At 38.7% G+C, this 18,116-nt stretch overlaps 1 protein-coding gene across 7 annotated transcripts in view; it reads left to right on the plus strand.

The window, feature by feature from the left end:
- Positions 1 to 18,116, plus strand: part of TENM3 (teneurin transmembrane protein 3) — a 621,736-nt gene that overhangs the window by 540,570 nt on the left and 63,050 nt on the right. For all 7 annotated transcript variants that reach the window (XM_043454043.1, XM_043454046.1, XM_043454048.1 and 4 more), the window contains 5 exons: positions 9,011 to 9,227; positions 10,243 to 10,362; positions 11,197 to 11,458; positions 15,396 to 15,663; positions 16,931 to 17,074. In XM_043454043.1, coding sequence (XP_043309978.1) covers positions 9,011 to 9,227; positions 10,243 to 10,362; positions 11,197 to 11,458; positions 15,396 to 15,663; positions 16,931 to 17,074 — 1,011 coding nt within the window. The remainder of the gene's footprint in view (positions 1 to 9,010; positions 9,228 to 10,242; positions 10,363 to 11,196; positions 11,459 to 15,395; positions 15,664 to 16,930; positions 17,075 to 18,116) is intronic.

Consider the following 18,116-nt stretch of genomic DNA (forward strand, 5'->3'; position numbering starts at 1 on the left):
TTTCCCTTTTCCAGGGGATCTTCCTGACCCAGGGATCGAACCCAGGTCTCCTGCATTGCAGTCAGATTGTTTACCAGCTGAGCCACAAGGGAAGCCCATAAGAGTTCCTAAGCACTTCTTAAAAAGAATCCAGATGTCAGAATGAAGAGTGGCACTCAGTCTCAGAGCCTTAAAATACATTATCCTGGCAGATGATTTGGGGGGAAATTACTTTTTTTTTAAAGACTCCGTGAGATCCTATTGCAGGGGAGAGGGGCTTCCCAGGTGGCTCAGCAGTAAGAATCCCCCGGCAGTGCAGGAGACACAGATTCGATCCCTGGGTCAAGAAGATCCCCTAGAGGAGGGCGTGGCAATCCATGCCAGTATTCTTGCCTGAAGAATCACATGGGCGGACGAGCCTGGAGGACGAGTCCATAGGGTCATAAAGAGTCAGACACGACTGAAACGAGTTAGCATGCATGCAGGGGAGAGATTTAGGTTACTCTGAACCCTTTTATTATCCCCAGAAGTTTTAGATCCCAGGAGAATCCCATTCTAGAAAAGAGAAGTCCGGCTTTGCTTTCAGAAGCATAGGGTTTGGCCACTGTTTTTGAATGAGTTTTAGGAGAGGAAAAATATTCACACAGGCTGGAACTAACAGTCTTCCATACATTTTACACCCATTACCATTCACTGCCACTGCAAGCTTTAGAACAACAAAGGGCATCACCCAGAACCTCTTTAGACAGTGTCCGCTTTCTCCAGGTTAAGAACCTCTGCATTCTTAGGCAGGAGTATTACTAGCAGACATACACAATGTTGGGAAAGATTGAGGGCAGGAGGAGAAGGAGGCAACAGAGGACAAGATGGTTGGACGGCATCACTGACTCAATGGACATGAGTTTGAACAAACTCCAGCAGATGGTGAAGGACAGGAAAGGCTGGTGTGCTGCAGACCGTGGGGTCGCAAAGAGTTGGGCGTGACTTAGCAGCTGAATAACAACAAATTGTCAAGATAACCACTGTCAACAACTCAGAGTGCATGTTTCTACGCCTCCTCAGTGAGTTTAGATGCACATTTATGTTTTTAAATGAAAACAGGATAGGTACTGTTCTAAATTTGATTTTGCCAAAGAGATTTTTTCATGTCAGTACATGTAGGTCTATCTCATACTTTATAACAGAAGCACAGATGTCCTTCCTGATTAATTTTACCACTAGTCCATTAATAATAATTTAGTTGTTTCTTATTTTTTTTGCTCTTGGTATAAAGGCAGATCTGTAGTGAATCTGTGTGTGGGTGTGTGTGTTTATCTGCATATAAATCTTTGTGTAAATGTACACATATTTCTTTGGAACAGATTTGTAGAAATGAAATTGCTGGGTCACAGGGTGCTTTAAATGTGATTCTGGTAGCTACTGCCAAATTGCCTCACAGTAAGTTTCACCATTGTACACTTCATCGGTAGGAGAGTGTTTATTTTCCCCATGTTCATAGTCTGTACATAATCATTGTACATAAACAAAATTGTCCAACAAAATGAAAAATATGAATTTTGTCTGCTGGGTGGAAATGATTCCATTTTTATTGTTTTCATTTGCATTTCCCTAATTACGAGTTAGATTGATGATCTTTATATATGTTCCTTGACTGTGTTTCTTCTTTTGCTGGTTGCTTATTTATTTCTCTTGACCATTTTTTTTCTCTGGAGTTTTTTGACTTTCCCTTTTTAAGGAGTTGCTTATATATTCTATTTATCAGCCTTTATGAAGTGTGTTGTAGATAATTTACCGCAAGTTTTCATTATCTTTTAACCTTGTTTATGGCATCTTTCATCATGCAGAAGTCTTCAGATGATAAACTTCTACAAAGCAAATGTTTATAAGGTTTAAATTTTCCTTCCTGAATTTGGGATTATCTGTCTTTATGAGTACATAAGGCCTTGCCCTTTTTAGCTTATATGTAGTATTTCATATAATTTCTTATAATGCTTTTTACAATTTTATCGATTGCCTAATGTCCAATTTATCAAGAACATGTAAAAGTACCTGTTAGAATGAAAAAGAAAAAGGAATTCAAGGATTAGCATGGTATCTGAGGACAGGAAAATGGTGATAAAAGAAAGCAGTGTGTGTCTCTGTTGTAGAAAAAGATTCTTTAACTTTTTATGTTAGAGTATAGCCGATGAACAATGTAGTTATAGTTTCAGATGTACAACAAAACGACTCAGCCATACATGTACGTCTGTCCATTTACCCCCAAACTCCCAGGCTGCCACATAACATGGAGCAGAGTTTCCTATGCTATACAGTGGGTCCTTGTTGGTTATCTGTTTTAAAGAATGGCCATGATCAAAAAATCTCCAAGCAATAGATTCTGGAGAGGGTGTGGAGAGAAGGGAGCCCTCCTACACTGATGGGATTGTAAATTGGTCCAGCCACAATGGAGGACAGTATGGTGGTTCCTGGGGGAAAAAAAAAAAAAAAACCTAAAAAATCTACTGTGCTTTTAAGACATGCCTTTGGCCTGTTTCGATCTCATAATCTCTAGGAACTGAATTTATTCTTCACTTTGTTCAGCAAAATTTTTGTATGCGTGCTCAGTGCCAAAAAGAATATGTCCTAAATTCTGGGAGCTACAACAGTGGACTAGATTAGCCCTCAAGGAACTTGGTGAGACCATTGTCTGAGCTGATTGCTAAAGGAATTGGGGAGGGAGCCAGGATAAGAGCAGTGAGAGGTCTCCAGCAGAGGAAATAATAATCACAAAGGTCTCATAAGCCATGTTAAGGAGTTCTAACTACTCAGAAAGCAGCAGGGACCAATTAAAGGAAGTATTTTACCTAGAGAAGTGAAATAATCACGTTTGATTTCTGCCAAGAGTACTCTGACTGAAGTGTCGAGAATGAATAGCTGGGACAAGACTGGAGCCTGGGAAACCAAGCTCTTGTTGAGATCTTGTCAAGAGGTGGCCGTGGTGGCCTGAAGGGTCTTTTCAGTGAAATAAAAAGAAAGCTGACTCAGGACATGTTTGGGGTGGGGAAAAGGAGGAGCTGGCCATTGATTAGGTGCAGAGAAAAAGGGAGGAGAGGAGTGAAGGATGACGCTCAGGTTTCTAGTTGGAGAACCTGGGTGAGTGGATAGCCGAGACATTTGTTGAAGTAAGAAATGCAGAGAAAGTGGTCTGTTCAGAGAAGATCATGTATGTTGCATTTTCCACTTGTCAAGTTTTCAATGCCTGTGTAATATCCAAGTGGAAATATCTAGAAGGAAGGTTATAGATTGGGAGTTCAGGAGAATAAACAGCCTGGAGTCATTACGATTGAAATGATGTAAACATAGACTAAAGCCATGAGGAAAACTCTGTTAATCAGACAAACCAGGAAGATACACAAAATCAAACATGATCCAAATTCAGTAATAAGCAAATGAATTTCATGTATGTTACAGAATGGTGACCCAAAAGAGAAACAAAAGGTATACCCGTACCCTTTGAAGATTCTAAAATCCACAGATAAAATACTGCATCAGAAATCCTACCTCGGGAATTCACTGGCGGTCCAGTGGTCAGGACTGTGCCTCCACTGCAGGGGGCTGAGGTTCCATCCCTGTTCAGGGAACTAAGATCCCACAAACCACGCTGCGCAGCCAAAAAGAAACTTAGAGATTTATTTGGGGGAGGGGAGGTGCTTCCCAGGTAGTGCTTGTGGTAAAGAGTCCACCTGCCAGTCCTGGAAACACAAGAGATGTGGATTTGGTCCCTGGGTCTGGAAGCTCCCCTGGAGAAGGAAATGGCAACCCACTCCAGTGTTCTTGCCTGAGAAATTCCATGGGCAGAGAAGCCTGGTAGGCAACAGTGCATGGGATCACAAAAAGTCTGACACAGCTGAGCAGCCGTGACACTTTTTAAAAATAAAATTAAATATATATTTTTTTAATTTTTTAAAGAATTTCTACCTCTACCTCCAGCTTGGAATGAGGGGGAAAGACTTTCAAATACTGTGGGTAAGGGCTTTAATTACCGTTAGAGTGAAGATGAAAATTCATTCAAAGGAAATTCATGACGTTTTATCCAGTTAGTGTATCCAGGTTTTGAAAAAAAATGTTAAACTATCCATAGCTGCTTAAAAGACAAAAGTAAGACTTGACAAGCAGGTCAAAGTCAGACCTACATAAAGTGTACATTAGGAAATGATGGAGTCAGACATTTTAGTAATCTAGTAAAATGTGCATTGTTTACCTTTAGCAGGAAAAAAAAATTTTTTTATTTAAAGACAAAGGAAACAGGGCAGGGTAGAAACTTAAAAGCAAGACTAAAGATTGACAAACTATGACCTCTGGGCCAAGGCTTGTTTTTGTAAATAAAGTTTTATTGAGACACAGTTACACCCACTTATTTACATATTGTCTCTGGCTGCTTTCGAGTTATCAAGGCAGAGTTAAATACTTGTAGCAGGGATTATATGGCCCATAAAACCTGAAATATTTTTTATCTGGTACTTTACAAAGTAAGTTTGCCAACCACTGTTACAAACCCATGAAAGTCCTAGGAAAGATGAGAGCATATTTTTAAATAACTAGAGCAATAATACTGAGGATTAAGTGGACGGAAGCATAAACTATATTGTCTGCTTTATATCAAAATACCACTTATATTGCAAAGCCTAACCTGGAGAAAGAAAGGCTCTTAACTGATCATTGAAGTTGTTATTCAGTGGGTTTTGAACATTTCTGATTTTCTTTAGATCTTTTTTATGATTAATTCTATTAGATATGGCTTCTACACCAATACCAATTTAAGCCAACCTCATATTCCTGAGACTAAAATGGAATGTCGATGATTTTAAGAAGCTCATCTACGAAGTCAGTTTTACTACGATAGACATCTGGGCAAGTGGATAATCAACTTTAGTGGTACTAGATAGCCCTAGCTATGTGAATATAGGCAAAGAATGAAAAATGTTTTCTCAAGTTATAGGAAGCCAGATTCATAAGCATCCGTCACTTGCTTGGGCAAGTTACTGATAAACTCTGCAGAAAAATAACAAACCATGCGTCCCTGCATCTTGGCTGTTGAAAATGAGATTCTGTCTCTGATTGATGTTAGCAGAGAGGCTTGTAAAAATGCATTTCCAACCGATTAGTTCAGAAGGTGTCAATCTCATGCAGTTTTACGACCTGCAGACCACATGCCAGATGCACCTTTGGTTTTTATAAACTAACAAAGATGAATGATGAGATTTGAGCATTCCTGTTTGGCAACTGTAGCATATAGTGCCTAAAGGAAGGCATTCAGGGAGTATTATGGGGGACCAAAGGAGGGGGGGATTTAACCTTTAACTTACCAGGTTAATGGAGATAAAATGTAACCTTTGGAGGTTTCGCTACTAAGTAGTTTCTAGTTATGCTTTAAAAATGAATGTAAGGGAAAAACTTGCAAGAATATCAAATATTTATATGGAATTACTCTCCCAAGCATACTCGTTCTAAATCCATGGGGTAAGAACTCTTAAATACACACACACACACACACACACACACACATACACACGTGTATATGTATATACATGTGTGTGCGTGCTCAGTCGTGTCCGACTCTTTGCAACCCCATGCACTGTAGACCATCGGGTTCCTCTGTCCATGGAATTTTCCAGGCAAGAATACTGGAGTAGGTTTGCAATTCCTTCTCCAAGGGATCTTCCCAACCCAGTGACTGAACCCATGTCTCTTGTGTCTCCTTCATTGGCAAGTGGTTTCTTTACTAGCTGAGCCACCAGGGAAGCTTAAATTATAAAACATACTAAAGATTCCTCATGAAGTCTCAACCGTCATGAGGTTGAGATTATAAATCATGAATTGTTATTAAAAGAATTTTTTAATTGTTTTTTTGAAGCTAAAGTGATTTGGGTGCAATAGGTCAATCATCTGCTACTTTAAAAATCTGAGTCTTAATAACTTACACTTCTGTGTCTTTGAGACAGATGGAGAAAAAATGCAGTATATTGCATATTATAACATATCCTTGTGAAAAATAAGCTTCTAGCATAGTTTCATCTTTCTTCCACTAGAAATATTGAGAAATATTTAGACATTTTTCATCTTTGTGGCCTTTTGGTTAAAAAAGCAATATTTTGATAACTTTCTCTGAAATTTCAAAGCTCAGTTTCATTTGATTTTCTTAAAACATGGTTTTGAATTTTTGTCACAGAATAGATATGTGCTTTCAAATAATTAACAATCCATTTTTTAGAAGTATAACAGACATACACATGAAAATGTAGCTATAATAAAGAAACTATAAGATCTGCTTATCAGAAATTCTGACTCATACATTTTCATGTATATAAAAATGATGGTGTCAAAAAGTTAAAATAGTCATGCAAAAGAGTTCAGCATCATACATTTAATTCTAATACTTATTAAGCTCTTTTTTTTCAACTGTATGGGCAATAGTGAAATTTTTAGTTAATGTCTCTGGATAAGCTACATCTCTTTCAGTTTTAAGTGACAGAAAAGCCAGCCCAAACAGGCTTAAGAAAGAAGGCAGTGCTTTGACTTCTAGAACTGAAAAGCCCAGGTCAGATGCAGCTTATTGCAAAAGCCCCAAAGATGTCACTGTGACATGCTTTTTTCCTCCAGCTCTTGACTTTGACTCTTCTGGGAAGGCTCCATTCCCAGACAGGTTCTAACATAGTGGCAGCCGGGGAGATGGGGTAAGCCCAACTTCACGGCCTTACAGCTCCAAGCCTGGAGGGATGGGGATGGGATGGGATGGCTTTTTAGATAGGTCCTGAAGTTCAGTCCAGTTTGACAGATTAGGTCCCATGTCCATTTCTGAACCAAACACAAGGGGAGATATGCACATAGACCGAAAGTTGGGGAGGACTGGCTATGCAAATGAAAATTCAGAGTAGCTACCCAAAGAAGGGAAAATGAGTGTTAGGAGAAACCAGAAGTGCCCGCAGCATTCTTTTCCAGGTGGGCAAAATGGCTGAAGGACACAGCCAGGCCGGTCAGCTCCTGTTTCTTACCTTATCTGTGTTGTGTTGACCTGCTTATAGACTGGGCAATGTGATTCAATTGAGTCTGTTTTATGTTGTCTCAGTTTGCTGTCAAATAATGAATGGGCAAGCATATGTTCTATCAATAAGAGTAGCCTAAAGCAAAAAAAGAAAAAAAAAGACTATTTTTTAAAAAATAAAAGTTGTTTCAAAACACCTGTGTAAATAAAACATTGTTCAACCAGATATTTTCAGCTGAGTTTGCCATAATAGGATCATGCTGAGACCTGAAACTTAGGTTTTAAGATTTTATAATGATTTTGTCCAGTCTCCCAATGGTGATTAAAGTCTGCAGAAACTAATGTTTTTATTACTCTGTACTGAGAAATGTAGTAGCCAAACAGATCAAAATTCATGTATCAACTGGTCACTGAAAAATGACCTTAAAGAATAATGTCATGAAACCATTATCCTAACACTCTTATCTGCTAATGGGGTGGTTTATATGCTTCAAACAAAATTCTTACATGGCCCATTGAATATAGTTTCCTTTTGATGTTCCTGGAGAAGGCTCAGGAAGAGTCTAACCTTTATTCTTTTTATTGTCGCCAACAGTGTAGGTCAATTGTTAGTGATAGATTTCTTATCATTTTCAATATTATAGCTTATTTTCATTAGCCATATTTTTATTAACATCTTCATTTTAGAGGAGACATATTAATAGAGCTCAGGTTCCTCTTTAAATTTTGAGAAATGACTTAATTATATTTGGGATATTCTTTACCATCCTTGGGCTTCCCTGGTGACTCAGACAGTAAAGAATCTACCTGCGATGCAAGAGACCCAGGTTCGATCCCTGGGTCAGGAAGATCCCCTGGAGAAGGAAATGGCTACCACTCCAGTAATTCTTGCCTGGAGAATCCCCATGGACAGAAGAGTCTGGCGGGATACAGTCCATGGGGTCGCCAAGAGTAGGGTACAGCTGAGCAACTAACGCTTACCATCCTTGGGAAAATGATTTCCTTGAAAGGTGACTGGCTCATCTCATCTATCATATGTTAATTTGTATTAGTATTTCACAGACTTCCATTTTCTGACCTTTTCCCGAATTTTAGCTGGGAGAACAGCCAGTCAGTGGAGTGGTTTGCACACACACAGTAGTTTTCGGTCGGTGGGGTGGTTTGCACACAGACAGTAGTTATCATTCGGTGGAGTGGTTTGCACACACACAGTAGTTTTCGGTCGGTGGGGTGGTTTGCACACAGACAGTAGTTATCATTCGGTGGAGTGGTTTGCACACAGACAGTAGTTATCATCAGTCGGTGGGGTGGTTTGCACACAGACAGTAGTTATCAGTCGGTGGGGTGGTTTGCACACACACAGTAGTTACCAGTCGGTGGAAGGGTTTGCACACAGAAAGTAGTTATCATTCGGTGGAGTGGTTTGCACACACACAGTAGTTGTCACACACAGTAGTTGTCCAAGTGCGACGTTGTATTCGGGCGCAGTCGGTGGCACCTTAAAGCAAATAAAACAGTAACACCAGAGTTCACCAATCACCATCACAAATACAACAATAGTGCACAAGTGGAATATCACAAGAATTACCAGAATGTAACAGAGACACAAAGTGAGCAGATGCTATTTGAAAAAATGGCACCGATAGACTTGTTCCATGCAGTGTTGCCACAAACCTCTGATTTGTTAAAAAAAGAAACAAGCTCAACATCTGCAAAGGGCAATAAAATGAGATCTGCCTGTAATACATTGTTCTAAACTGTCGTTTTTTATTTTTTATTCAGAGCCAACATTATATAATTCTTTTCAGTCATCTCCAATGCAAACAGTTACTGTCTGTGAAAGCAACTGCAGCTATTGTATTTGATTTCAAAAAGGATGCCAGGAATTACTGTTAGATGGGAGGAACAAATCGTTGGATGTGAAAAAAAAAAGCCAGCCAACAAACAAAACTTATTCTGCATCATGACCGAAAAAGGAATTTTCTAACTGGTTTACATCTCTCTCTGCAGATGGACTCATTGACTGCATGGATCCTGATTGCTGTTTACAGAGTTCCTGCCAAAATCAGCCTTACTGTCGTGGACTGCCCGACCCCCAGGATATCATTAGCCAAAGCTTACAGTCACCATCTCAGCAAGCTGCCAAATCCTTCTACGACCGCATCAGTTTTCTCATAGGATCTGATAGCACCCATGTCATACCTGGAGAAAGTCCTTTCAATAAGAGGTTAACGCACTTTTCCTTACATAGATTTGTAATGATGATTATCAACAGTTATAAGCCCTTAATATGAAATGCTGATGACTGCAAATTTGAGGAAAGTGCTTTTTTTAAAATGTAGTTTTTCATCGTTTGGCACATCCTTCACCAAACTTCATGTTTCAAGCATTTTTGACACAGTTCACATACTTTGTCAGTTTCAGTACCGGAAGCATAACAGGACATCCCATTAAGGAGTCAATAAATCCTCATTTAACTAGTTGATTTTCTTAGCACAGTTGGAAGTGTTTCAAAAGAAGCAATGCAAAGACCCCAAAAAGGCAAAACAGAAGTGCACTTTTTTTTTTTAAGCTGAGCTCACTAAATAATATAAATTATGAATTAATGTAATGGAACTGCTAACAGCATGGCAGTAAGATTGCATGAGCTGTCGGCCTGGTGCTTTGTAGAGCGGTAATGACCTGAAAATAAACCAGTAAGTGAAAGCAGGTGTCTTGTGTCTCACTGAGCAAAAGAAGATGATTTACACCAGAACTCCTGGGTCTGCAGCAGTTTAACAGCATTAATGCAGTTAGACCCAGCAGTTGATTAAAAGTTGTTGCACAAATGTTCCTCATTGCCCCCTTAAATCTTGTACTTCTCGTTCCCCGCGGGTTTCCGGATTGCCTTGGAATTAATTGGAAAGTATACTTTCCTTCATGCAAGCACCAGATATATGACTTACGAAAAAACGCACAGTTTATAATTTAAAAAATTCATCTCTAAATTATTGGTCTTGATAACTCTCCAAAACCCAGATTGCAATGAATTAAAACCCAGGGTAAACACCAGGTATTTCAAGAATGTGGATTGCAGTGAATTATAAGGAACACTGTCTTGGGAGTGTTTCCAGTCTGGTTTTTGTGACTACAAGTGCTTTATGATACTGCTATTTTATCCTTAGGTTGAATTATCTCCACATCATGATAATGTTTGTCTGAGGAGGTAAATGTTCAGTCTAATTCTTCTACTTTTCTCACAGTCTCGCGTCCGTCATCAGAGGCCAAGTGCTGACTGCTGATGGAACTCCACTTATTGGAGTGAACGTCTCATTTTTCCATTACCCAGAGTACGGATATACTATTACCCGCCAGGATGGAATGTAAGCTAGTTCCAGCACCCTATCTTTCTTCAAAGTATTTTAAGTATAAAAACTACGCTTTTTTTTTTTTTAAATCACCAGGCATGATGCCTTAATGTCCCTTTTAGTTTGAAAATGCAACAACTTTTAGACCAGAGATCTGTGACAGTATGTGGTGGCAAAAATTTAAAGTTATATATTCATGTAGGTTTTTAAAAGTTGGTCTCATTTTCTAAGGCATAATAAAAGTATTATGGTTTTATAGGAGAATGTTCTTTCTTTGTCTTAGAAGATTCGTTTTGAAAAAAACTTTTTTAATTTTTGGTCACACCCCACAGCATGTGGGACCTCAGTTCTCAGAACAGGGATTGAACAAGTGCCCCCCTGCATTGGAAGGCCGAGTCTTAACCACTGGACCGCCAGGGAAGCCCCCATGTTGAAATATTTGAGAGTGGGACTTTGTAATATCTACAACCTAAGTTCAGATGGTTCTAGAAAAGGAGTGGATGGATAAAGCAAACTTGTACAAATGTTAATAAGTTAGTAAATATAGGTTGAGGATATATGCATGAGTTGGAATAAACTCCGAGAGTTGGTGATGGACAGGGAGGCCTGGCGTGCTGCTGTCCATGGGGTCACAGAGTCGGACACGACTGAGCAACTGAACTGAACTGAAGGACATATGGATGGTCGTTGTATAATTCTTTTAATATTCTCATAGATTTTAAACTATTTCATGTAAAAGTTGGGAGAAAAAAAGGTCTTTCTTATAAAGCATATTGATTTAAGGAGGCGAGTGTTGAAAGTCACACGAGATCTGGGTAATTCACTAAATATGTTTTTGTGTTTTCCCAGGTTTGACCTGGTGGCAAATGGCGGGGCTTCTCTGACGCTGGTGTTTGAACGATCCCCGTTCCTCACTCAGTATCACACTGTGTGGATCCCATGGAATGTCTTTTATGTGATGGATACCCTCGTCATGAAGAAAGAAGAAAACGACATTCCCAGCTGTGACCTGAGTGGCTTTGTGAGGCCCAATCCTATCATCGTGTCCTCGCCTTTATCCACCTTTTTTAGATCATCTCCTGAAGACAGTCCCATTATTCCCGAGACACAGGTAGAATATTCTAACCAGCAGTGCTTTTCAGTAAACCATTTTCAGATCACATGGTTTCCAAAGAATTTTTTTAAAGGATTGCAGAATTCCAGTGCTATCTTAAGTAATTCTCTGGAATGACATGTAGAATGTGGGGTGTGTATGTGTGTGTGTAGTAAATAAGAGTTATTATATTATGATATCTAACTATTTCTTAAAGATCTATTCAAAATACTTTTTCTTCAAGATATATCTGTGTCTATTTATTAGCTGTAGCCAGTTGGGAAAACAGCTTTAAGTGCAACAGCTAGTAATGTCTTTGCTCATTGATTCATTCATTGGAAAAGGCTTTTAGTGCCTGCATGTATCTGACCTCCTAACTGACATTATACCAAGTGCTACTATATGTGGTCATTACTCTTAATGTTTTACTGTTTAATTATTATTGTGAGCAGAAGATATGTTAGAAAAGATGAATCTCCATAGAAAATGTTCATTAATTTTCTCACAGTATTTTTAAAACACGGCATCATGTCTTAAACCCTAATAATATAGGGTTAATGATATAGTTCGTGAAGCCATATTTTTCACAGGGAAAAATTATTGTGTAAGTTTTAAAAAGATAACCATGTTTTCACTATTCATTTTTATCTACTGAAGTATCAGGGGATCGTTTTCCTTCCTGTATGGTTCCAATTAGAAATAACTTTCAGATCTTAAAGGCAGGACATTAAGTACAGCAATAATGGACTTCATATGTAAACAGCTGAGTAAAAACATGTGGTCTTTATTTTTTTTTTTTTTTTAATTTTTTTATTAGTTGGAGGCTAATTACTTCACAACATTTCAGTGGGTTTTGTCATACATTGATATGAATCAGCCATAGATTTACACTTATTCCCCATCCCGATCCCCCCTCCCATCTCCCTCTCCACCCGATTCCTCTGGGTCTTCCCAGTGCACCAGGCCGGAGCACTTGTCTCATGCATCCCACCTGGGCTGGTGATCTGTTTCACCATAGATAGTATATGTGGTCTTTAAAATACAACAGCACTGAAGAGCTTGGCCGCATTTATTCTTCAAATATTTATTGAAATACCTCTTCTGCACCAGGCGCTCTTATAAGGAGACAAAGCAGTACACGGATCAGAGGAAGTACCTGCTTCCAAGAAGTTTGCCAGTTTACACAGAGAGACTGAAAACAAACAAATATATGTCAAGTTGTGAATAAGACTTCATTAAAATAATGAAGCAGGGTAAAGTGGATGGAATTGCAGTTTTATATAGCATGGTCCCAGAAGATCTCTTCGATAAGATTACATTTCAGCAGAAACTTTGAGAAGAGAAAGAATAAACCTGGAAAATAGAAGGTCATTCCAAGCAGAGCAAAGAGCAAGTTCAAAAGCTCCAAGGGAAGAACAGACTTCCCTGCTGGCTCAGTGGTAAAGAATCTGCCTGCAAGGCAGGAGACATTGGGTTCGATCCCTGGGCTGGGAAGATCCAGCATCGGAGGAAATGCCAACCCACTTTGGTATTCTTGCCTGGGAAATCCCATGGACAGAGTAGCCTAGCGGACTTTGTAGTCCATGGGGTCCCAAAAGAGTCAGACACAGCTTAGCAACTGGACCAACAGAAGGGGAAGAACAAGAAATGGGCCTGTTCACAGAACTACAGAGAAGCTGGCACATGTGGCTGAAATGAAGGAGGTGATGTCACAGATCACTGAAGACCATGGCAAGGATGAGGCTTTTCCTGTGATCATTGAGTAACTAGAAGCTGTGAGAGGATTTTAGGCTGATCAAATAGTTTCTTATTTGCTTCTTTAAAAGATCATTGCAGTTGCTGTCCTGAGAATATTGTATTTAGGGCAAGGGTTGAAACAAAGAGACCAGTCAGGAGACGGTCTCAGTAGTAGGAGAAATGATGGTGTCTTGGATAAACGTGATTGTGGGTAGAAGGGGTAAGAAGCATACAGTGAAGCTTAATGGTTGGTTTTTCCTCGCTGGCTTGATTTGCTTTTCCACTAGTGCAAAATAGTATGGTCAAATTAAATTACCTAGGAGAAACACGTTTTAATGAGTTAAATTACAGATTATTTGTTCCCGTGAAGTAAGCTAATGATGACAAAGACAGAAATCAGTTATTTAAAATTAAGAATAGCATGATATTTTGAAATAGAGATATAACTCCTGGAAGATCACAGTATATATTCATGAAGGTATCTATAGGAAACCTATCAAATTTATGTGAAATTATTTTGAAAATAAATTAAGAGGAAATAAATGATATGCTTTAAGTTATAATCACTTACATTTTCAGGGCCATCCAAGTCACCGAATCTGTTTTTCAAACTAAGCCACCAGTATTTCACCCCCAATGATACGGAACAGTGAGTTCTGTTCAGATGATTCACCCTGAACCCAAGGGTCCTACTTAAGTTATTAACATCTGTATGACAGACATACATCATTCCTAACTGTTTCATGTGAGAGGAGTTGGGAGGAAGAAAAACACTACTGAACACTGAATCGCTGTTTTAAGATTTTTCCAACACGAAAAGGTAGTCCTTTAAGTCTGAGTAATGAATATTCCTAGGGCAATCTGAGGAAACCTTTGAGAATGCTATTTAATTCTTAGTAGAGAAAGTGGTGAGCTCCTAGGGTGGATTCTTAAGCATAGACAGCATTGTACATTACACAAGATGTAGTAAGCCCAAGTGAAAGTGAACGCGTGTCTCTCAGTCTCTTTGCAACCCCGTGGGCTGTAGCCCACCAGGCTCCTCTGTCCATGGAATTCTCCAGGCAAGAATGCTGGAGTGGATAGCCATTCCCTTCTCCAGGGGATCTTCCTGACCCAGGAATCAAACCCGAGTCTCCTGCATTATAAGTGGATTCTTTACCATCTGAGCCACCAAGGAAGCCTGAGCCTAAGAAGAGCTAGTATTGTTAACCAAACTAATAGCACTGTTAGCAAGTAGAATCTGAATTATTTGGATTTATTTTATATACACCATAACATAGATTTTTTTTCAAAACATTGAAATCCTGTTTCAACATAATGTATTTTGCATATGTCAGGATAAATTTATTGGCATTCATTGAGCACATCACACTGATGGGTACATTGTGGGGTTAGGAATATGATTTTTAAAATTTATAACAGATGATTTTTATGCAGGTAATTATATTAACTCTTTACACTCATTTCAATTCATACAGTGTATATCGAGTGTCTTTTGCAGACATTCAACAGCACGTTAATTGTTCTCTGGGGGGAAATTTATGCAACTTGAAAATATTAGTTCATGTACCATCATATCAAAAATCAGCCATGAGTGCAAGCTCAATGTTTAAATAATTATGGGAGTGTGCTGTTGTTATATTACCTTCCAAGGTGAATATGGAATTTGCTACAGTTTAACCCAAGTGAATTGGTCTGTTTTGTTACCATTCCTGTCTTTCTAGGCTGTGACCAGTCAGCTGTTGAGGCCATAGATGTAGGTTTAACCCCTAAATGAGCCAGCTGGCATGGGCCAGATCTTTGGCCTGGGCCATATTTCTGTGCTGAGCAAACCATCTTACAAATGTCTGCTCTAATTCTCCAGGGCAACGGGGGTGAAAGATGGGTTAGTGAGAATCCACTGTGACTATAAACTAACAAGTCAGTGCATGTCAGCCTGATGGAGCAGTCACAAAATTCCCTGTATGAGAAGTAACACCTGAACTGTGATTAATTCAAGATAAATGACAGGAAGCTTTTAGGAGGAGAAAAATCGAGCTGGCAGCAGCGTTATTTTTAATTATTGAATAAGATAACATCTCAAATGTGTTTTTGTGGATACTGACTCTTTAGGATCTTATCTTATTGTTAATTGCTTTGCTGCATTCTTTTAAATGTATTTTACCTAATAGTCATACACGATCCCCGTTTGAAACTTCTGCTTTCTCTTTCAACCTAGGTCCTCCACGAAGAAACCACAATTCCAGGAACAGACTTAAAACTTTCCTACCTAAGTTCCAGAGCTGCCGGGTATAAGTCAGTACTTAAGATCACAATGACCCAGTCCGTTATCCCATTTAATTTAATGAAGGTGCATCTGATGGTGGCTGTCGTGGGAAGACTCTTTCAAAAGTGGTTTCCTGCATCACCGAACTTGGCCTATACTTTCATATGGGATAAAACAGATGCATATAATCAAAAGGTCTACGGTCTGTCTGAAGCTGTTGGTAAGTCCCTTGTAAATGTATTATATTCTGCACCAAAACCACTGTGCTGAACTCAGAATTAACAGGAAATTCATTGTAACCCAAGGAAATCCGTGGATAAGCAGAGAGGATGTCAGTAAGGTTGCCTAGAAAGGTTGTAAATGGTTGGTTTAGATCTACAATAGGAAAAAGGAGTATATTCCATATGATGAAAGGGAATGTGAAATTTCAGGTTTTAACATCCTTTTTTTCATGTTTTTTTCCTCATCATGTCCCTTCCTTTTTTCATTTTCTTCTTTCCTTTATAATTTAATCTCAATTTTCATTAACCTTTTTTACATTTCAGTATCTAACAACATGTAGTTTCAAGTCATAATGATATTTTAACATGACATCAGACAACGTTTGTGTCCAAAAATTATTTCAGCTCTTCTGACTGGAAGGACTGGTCAGTTCAGCAGAATGATATTCATAAACTGTCAAACCAGTTGTTTCACTGCATAATGGGACGATGCAATCAGAGTTTGATCTGTTGAGATATGCATACTGTGGCTCCAGGCTCAGGCTCAAAATACCCAGGAAAACATGTTACCTGAAAATATAGTAGGCATTTTATCCTGAAATTAATATGTAATTTGGACTGGAATTTATTCAGATCAGATAATTGCCCCTTCTCCCTTCACTTTGTTCTAAATTTTAAAACCCATGTTTCTTTGTGAACTCTGAAGTTTTCCTTTTGAGACTTGTTCCTATCAATCTGCTGATAGTTCTATTGTTTATTCCTGATAAGAGCATGTGAATATAATGTTGTAACCTGGCTATCTGTGTTTGCTCTCTTAAACCTTACTTAGCGTTAATATTTTCCATAACTTAATACTCCCGGAGCCTAAGCATCTCTGATTATTCAGATAGTAAATGGTACTTTTTGTTGTTATTGTCTGATCACCATTTGGGGCCAATTTATCTGATCTAACTAGTGACTTCCCCAGTTGCTCAACCTGAGCTTCATTTTGTACTGTGGACCCTTTGTGAAAAAGTGGTGTAGGGAAAAATACTAGGTTTCTATTAAGTCAATACAAAAATAATATTTGGAGATTTTTTTTTTTTTTAGAAAACCACCTTTTATATGATCAAATCTTCTCATATAAAAAAATGACTCTGTTCACAAATAAGTAGAAATATGGTCTCAGAGCACATCTGTGAAAAAAGCAGTTTTATCAAGATAATAAAATAAATTGCATTTCTGCCTGTGGTTGGGAAGATGAACCATGATTTGTTCTGATTCTAGTGTCAGTGGGATATGAATATGAGTCGTGTTTGGACCTGACTCTATGGGAGAAGAGGACTGCCATTTTGCAAGGCTACGAATTGGATGCTTCCAACATGGGCGGTTGGACATTAAATAAACATCATGTGTTGGATGTTCAGAATGGTAAGAGCTTGTCCACAGATAGTTAATATTATTCACTTTCAAATCAGTTAAATTGGAGCAAGATTTTATCCCATGCATGCTATAGGGTCAGAATTAGCAGGGGGACAAAAAGTATATTTTTAAAGACTTCAGGGAATCCATGGTGGTCCAGAGGTTAAGACTCCATGCTTCCACTGCAGGGGACATGGGTTTGATCCCTGGTTGGGTGGGAAACAAAGTTCCCACATGCCACATTGTATGACCAAAAAAATAAGTAGATTAAAGACTATGAAAACTTAAAATGGAAACTATGTAATATACTTCACAGTGTTCATAGTCTCATCACCAACATAGTTTTCCTAGAAAGTACTTGAGTTGATCCAGAGTGCTTTAGGTAGGTTTATGAAAAATGGAGGGAGGGGGATTTTTTAAGTAAAGAAAAAACTAAAATTCCAAGTGGCTTTACAAAAATATTTCTAATAGATCTTAATCTTTTAAAAAAAGTAGTCCATTCTCAGTATCTAGAATTTTTCAGTTCTTCTTAGATTGCATTTGAGGGAAAAAAAAAACTTCTCCCACTCAACCTGGGTTACATTAGCTGTTTTTTGACTTTACAAATATTAGGAAAAAATACTCTGGGAAAAGGAAAGCAAGAATCAAAGAGTATTACTTGTTGTAGATCTGATAGATAAATATGCTCTGAGAAGCACATGTCAGATCTCATAAACCAAAAGATATAAATTTCTTGCAAAATGTGACCAACTTCATGTCATAAAGAACATTAATTACATTAAACAAATTCTGTTGTCTTTGCTGTATTTCTAACATTTACCCACATCCTGGCTAGCTTCCCTGGTAGCTCAGCTGGTAAAGAGTCCACCTGCAATGCAGGAGACCAGGGCTCCATCCCAGGGTTGGGAAGATCCCCTGGAGAAGGGAACAGTTACCCACTCCAGTATTCTGACCTGAAGAATTCCATAGACAGCATAGTCCATGCGGTTGCAAAGAGTCCGACACAACTGAGCAACTATCACTTTTACTTTCTTTGGCTACATCTCAGATA

This window comes from Cervus canadensis, chromosome 31, assembly GCF_019320065.1.
Source record: "Cervus canadensis isolate Bull #8, Minnesota chromosome 31, ASM1932006v1, whole genome shotgun sequence".
Lineage (NCBI taxonomy): Eukaryota > Metazoa > Chordata > Mammalia > Artiodactyla > Cervidae > Cervus > Cervus canadensis.